The sequence below is a fragment of the Dacryopinax primogenitus genome (assembly GCF_000292625.1).
Source record: "Dacryopinax primogenitus strain DJM-731 SS1 chromosome Unknown DACRYscaffold_13, whole genome shotgun sequence".
Taxonomy (NCBI): domain Eukaryota; kingdom Fungi; phylum Basidiomycota; class Dacrymycetes; order Dacrymycetales; family Dacrymycetaceae; genus Dacryopinax; species Dacryopinax primogenitus.
This window is the reverse complement of record NW_024467210.1, coordinates 869,708-875,536: the sequence shown is the minus strand read 5'-3', so window position 1 is coordinate 875,536 and position 5,829 is coordinate 869,708. Positions and strand designations below refer to the sequence as shown.

Genomic DNA, 5,829 nt, shown 5'->3' with positions numbered 1-5,829 from the left:
TTTTCCTCAACGACCGAGAGAGACGGTGTCGGCGGGTTGTATGCGCTCTTGATGCGGTGCGATTTAGGTTAACAGTCCATCGTCCACCGTGCGTTTCTAGCCTCCTCGTGTGTCGAAATTAACCTAACGACCCGTATTCAGTCCTGCCGATACAACTCTTATGGACTCGTATACCAATACTACACTATGCCCGCTCAACTACCACAGCGAGCCAGCACATCCTCTCTGTCCTGCTGCCCCATCGCAGTGACGTACCCCTCCTCGTCATCTCGCCCTCTTTCCTTCTGTTGCGTCCGCATCTTCCTCTCGGAGAAGTGCCCCTACTCGCAAGGCAACAACTAGAAGGAAGCGCTCCCATTTCTCCATTTCACTTGGATTGCCAACCGTCCAAGACAAGGTCCCCCACCTTCTGCGTTCGCCACCGAAACAACTCGATTCAGAGGCTGCCAGAACGAGAAAGCATATATGTGCTACGGAGCGGCGATCAAGGAAGGGACGAAGACACATTCGACGATGATGTACTACCTATCTACCACATCTGACGCGGGCTTCATTGGTTTCATTTATCTGATGTTCCTTCCCGAGCACGACTTCAGCGCCGATATGTGAACGAACCTCGACGACGGTCGACATGCCAGGATGTTCTAAATTTTGCTCCTCCGGTGCCCAGAATACCATTCGTCTGCCGCTCATCATACCTATCAGATACACGACCGACCATGGCAATCAAGGCATCGTCTTTATTAAAGCAGTAATGTCACTACTCGATAGACATGTTGGACTTGCTCATAGAAAGACAGTATCCGCCGCCCAATGATGAAGATGAAGAGGTCATTGGTGAAGACAGGTTCTGCACTGAGCGAGCCGTCTACGAAGCGTTTCGGCACGCCTACGAAACCAACCCAGAATCCCTTCCTCGTTGCTAAGGCTGGCGTCAGAATATCCTCCCTGACTGTATGTTAGGCGAATTAGTGGCAGGATATGCCATCTTGGTCACGGAGTTCGTGGATGGGCCATCCCTGGCGGGGATGCCAACTTCCAAAGAGCTCAAGTGTGCGGCACTCCGCGCCATGATCGACGTGCTTGCTGCAGGCGTGGTTCACCTGACAATCAAATCCGAACCTTTGTCATCCGCCCCGGACCCGGTACTCACGTAATGGTGATCGATTTCGATTGTGCGATGTATGGCCCAGCGCTGAACGATGGTTGGGTATTAGTATTCAGCAAACCTGGAATATAATGTCCAATTTCGAAGAATACGGTATGCCTCCCTTGAATGGAGAAGTTTCCCGCTCTGACCTTGCATCTACAGACTATTGAAATTATATCGAGAAATACATCCCAAGTGCTCCATGCTATTGGATTCGTTCTTCGATGGCGCACGTGAACACCTTCTGGCTACCGGGCTCTCCGATCAAGTTCAGCAAGGCGAGTGCCCGCGTCACCGGTACTAGAGGGGAGTGGACGATCATTGCCGTGGTTCCTGCGACCATCACTATCGAATGTGCGAAATCTATTGGTCGTTGGACCCAAGGAAGACGGCGGCATATTCGAACTCAATCGGCGATAGAAGGCTAACGACCTCATCCCACGGGTCTCCAACAATGGCGTCGCCCGGGCATTGAAATGCAAGTACATTGTCAGTCTGCGAGCTTTGCGACTGTACAAGCGAGAATCGATAGAGTAGCTAACAACAAGGTTACATGGGCGGGCCTGATAGTCGCCGACCTGCAACTAGCAAATCCTTATCAACTCCCAGTGCAACAGTCGTATCGGATGGCTTCCTCTCCGCCGCTATCCTCGCCCACCCCACACATATCCTTTCCGACACAACAACGCATATGCATTCCTTTGGAACTCGAGATTTCCGAACCTGCCGACTGGCACCTAGTAAACATCCAGCTGCCGCACCAGCTGCTTGCCCAGTGTTTACTCGAGAAAGACAGAGCCTACGATGGCACCATGTCCATCTATCCAATATGCTCCTCCAACTCACCGTGCTTTTGCACGTTGATGACAAGCACGGATTGCTGGATGTCGAGATGGAACGACTCTCAGCCTCGTGGCCTTGTTAGAATCAGACCAATAGCACGACCAATGACTGTGCCATTAGCTGGCAATGACGATTCGCATTGAAGCGCTTTCATCAGACCCGCTCAGCCCGACCATGGATCTTACAGTCATTCCTTCATTCCAATGGCTGCCCACCTTTTGTGAAGCTTCTACAAGCTCTCGCTTGTGACCCAGTTTTGGTCGAAATCAGGCTTAGCTTGTGCGAGGACCTTGGCGCAATCCTACGCGACGCCGGTCTCCCAATCCCCGACGACCATTTGAAGACCTTCCAGGACCCCATGGATGGAGCTGGAAGAGATCACCGCGTAGCCCGCTGGATCGGTCCGCCGGCTTTTCAGGGTTCGGGTGTTACTCATATACTCCCAGGTTGACCTTGATGCTCTCTTGTTTCAATAAATAATTACGCGTGGGGTAGTAAAGTACGGCAGCGAGGAGCTTAGATCCGTGTTCCGCATGATTGAGGGACTTTGATGATGTGTCGTTCTAATCTACTACGTACAGGCCTCTTGCATGACGCCTGCGCCCAGGATTTAAGTATAAGGGACTGTGAAGAAGCGTGGTATTAGCTCGAACCGCCTTCTCCTTCGCCTCACTTTGTGCAATCCTCCCAAATGGCAAAAGCCAAAAAGTTCCAGTGAGCTGCTCCAAAAGGTACCAGTTCACCCCCAATGTTGAAGCCCAAAGCGACAGATGACAGGGATCGAGTGAGCAAGGAGCCCAAACCTGTGACGGAGGATGCGACACCATCTTGTCGGTTATTGTCTAACTTCCTGATATATACTTATTCGCCTCGAGTTCAAGCGCTCAAGTGGAGCACTAGCAGCGAGATGCAGGGCTGATTATTATAATCAGAAAAGGAATCCAGATGTGCAAGGACACCTCTTCCATCTGCCCACAATATTCTTCTGTCGCTGCATCGCTCAACCCAGATGTCCTGTTGTAAACATTTCGGGAGACTACTCGCCCCAGAACCTCGAGAATACTGACAATGCCAGCCAGACATGCATCCGGAAAATGTGTGCTTCCGATTACCCGATATTTCCCTCTTGCAACCACAGTTGATCCTCGCATATCCCTCGCCAAACTGCATGCAAACGCGATAGGCTACTCCTGCGGCAGCGATGTCATCTTCGCGTTGTATTTCCCGAAGAATAGCCACTCACCCCAATCTCCGCCTGATTCGCCTGTACACCGTCCATCCTCACCGCGTTATCCCGAACGCTCTCAACCCTCCGTCAGTGCGCTCACATTGCTTGCAATAGAAGCGCATTTCGTCCAAAGGCGTATGGTATTGGTATTGATAACACTGGATGTAGACAGCGTGGATGGTATCAAATGGGAAGGGGGGCAATTGAACAGTGTAGAGAGCGGTGGCGCTGAGCAGGGGATGTACCCGCAGAGGGACGGTCCAGACTGTAAGACTTGTACGACGACCGGAAAGGGGGGGGGACGAGAGATTATCGTAACCTGTCAACTTGAGCGGGCTGTCCTCATCGATTGCTGGTGGACGAATGGAGATTCGTCCGGCGTGTGGGCGGTGGCGGGTACGACAGGCAGTTCAGGAACAAGAAAGTCGATGGAACAAGCGCATTAGAATTGTTAGTCCAACAAGTGGTAGCCACTACCAGTGGCTACCACTTGTTAGCAGAGCCGTGAGAACAGCATGAAAGCAGACAGACCCGGCCAACACAGTCCATGCTTGCTATTACCTCGCCTATCAAGTTCTCATTTCACTCCTCCATGGACCCCTCCCTATGTGCGATTCACCCGATATATTCTCTGAGGCATACAAACACATTCTCGAAGATCTGTGGGGCATGAGCACCCTCAGGTGGTTCTTGGCTCTTCTCTCACCCTTCGGTGACGGGAGGGCCGAATAGAAGGGGGTCGAGAACGTCGGGAACGAGGATAATGCGAAGGAAGGGAGGCGACAGAGGAATCGGCAAATGATAGGGAGGAGGAAGAAGCAGTGCGGTGTTTAGGATGACTGTGTCGGATGCTGGCCTTCGATTCCTAAGTGAATATCAGACCACTTGTCGGTTGTATATGCGTAGGAGAAGCATCGTGGGGGGAAACGAAGCGTACATTGCAAGGTGACTCCCATCTGCCTCCAAAGGAAGATCGAGATGACAAGGATGATGACGAGAGTGAAATACGTTGGTCGGTGCTGGCGCAGGAGAATGATGGGCAGTTGATTTGTACGGTGAACGATGAACAGAAAGCGAGCCAGCCGTCTCCATAGAGGATAAAAGTCTCCCGTAGATGTACATCTAGTTGAAGGAATACCAGGAGAAGGAACACCCTAGAGGTCGGCAGGAAGGGACCGAGGGATGGGTCGGTGGGGGGACGATTACGTTGCAAATTTCTTTGCCGCGTCGCCGCATACCATAAACAAGCGCACTGCACAAACATGTCACCAAAGGAACGGACCGAGAAACGCAACGATAACTAACCCAGTGATCATGCATCTCCCCCGGTTCGGAAGAATCGTCGGAGACCTCATCAGAGACTGTCAGCGTATTGAGAAGGAAGGGAGATTAAGAACAACTAACTGGATCTGAAAACTCGAGATTGTTCGGCGAAGGTAAAGACATATAATAAGCGACGCATTCCTTCAGCGTTAAAGGCAAGTTCGGGCATGTGCGCGCATACACCGAAGTACCTTCGAACACGCCAACTTGGACGAAGACAGACTCCAGAAAGGTAGCAGGTATCGGCATGAGTGAACCGCCCATTTCTTGTCTCAGACGCAGGAAACCCAATCCACACCACTGAGATCTGCGAATGTAGGCGCCCAAGTACGACCTCATGACACCTCCAAAGACGGATGAAGCTGAGCTGCTGATATAGCCGACGGCAATAAGCCATCGGCAACTTCTATCTACGACAGCAACATAAGCAACCGAATGGTGTACGCAGCGGAACATATCACACGCACTCCAGGATGTAAGGCAGGCATCGGCGGAATGACGGACTCCAGGTCAGATATTATAGTCAGACAACGAAGAATGCAGCGTCTACACAGACGACCGGGTAGATACACACACAAGATCCTACATAAACATCTGGGGAGTTCCTGAACACGGACAAAATGTCAGTGAATCGAGACGGCCACAATAGAACAAAGGGTGACGCACACATCGTTCGACAAAGTGTGATTAGCGCTAAAGACGGCATTCTTGAAGAGCGACGCTACCGCAAACCCATCCAGAGGGCGTTCACCCGAACGGGCTCGCCGATTGTAAGAAGACTGGGCACGAGAACACCACTCAAATCCCATGAAATGCTTTAAGCGGTCCGGTACCAAGGACCATACATACACATCTCGCGACACAGCATTGTCGATAGTGTCCTACACCGAATATTAGTGATTAAGCGCAACCGCGCATTGGCATGCATACCCGAGAAGAACGTGCCATCCTAGGCTCACGTCGCACAGCATGATAACCGGCTTGAACAACAATATAACGGACAGCACCGACGTCTCCAGCGTTGTGTGACGCAACATAATGAACAGGAGCACGAGCGTAATTGGCTGATGTGATCGAGGAAGTCGACATCGAACCAAAGAATTGTGATTCCGTTGAAGACCGCGACCGAAGCCCGCGACTGATATGAACAGGGATCGGAACAACACATTGCATGGAGCACGCAAACCAAATGTATTGATGTGAATGCTAACGATGGAAAGTACGCCGAACTGAAAGGAATGAAGACATTCAACGGTGTGGATAAGAGACAGTACCATGCAGACCA

The 5,829-nt window shown here is 51.4% G+C and overlaps 3 protein-coding genes across 3 annotated transcripts in view; 1 reads left to right on the top strand and 2 right to left on the bottom strand.

The window, feature by feature from the left end:
* Positions 1-525: 525 nt before the first annotated feature.
* DACRYDRAFT_89884 (uncharacterized protein) lies at positions 526-693 on the bottom strand (the record flags this gene model as incomplete). Its single annotated transcript, XM_040776938.1, has 1 exon — positions 526-693. The coding sequence occupies one exon, from the start codon at positions 691-693 to the stop codon at positions 526-528; it is 168 nt and encodes a 55-aa protein (XP_040627318.1).
* An 80-nt stretch (positions 694-773) lies between these two features.
* DACRYDRAFT_109143 (uncharacterized protein) lies at positions 774-1,157 on the top strand (the record flags this gene model as incomplete). The annotated part of the gene is made up of 2 exons (XM_040768822.1): positions 774-918; positions 964-1,157. 2 exons carry the CDS (start codon positions 774-776, stop codon positions 1,155-1,157), a joined length of 339 nt encoding a protein of 112 aa, XP_040627317.1.
* Positions 1,158-5,744: 4,587 nt separating this feature from the next.
* Positions 5,745-5,829, bottom strand: part of DACRYDRAFT_117389 (uncharacterized protein) — a gene marked incomplete at its 5' end in the record, with an annotated part of 1,678 nt that continues 1,593 nt past the window's right edge. Inside the window, one exon of the mRNA XM_040770372.1 lies at positions 5,745-5,829. This exon is cut by the window's right edge and continues 1,022 nt beyond it.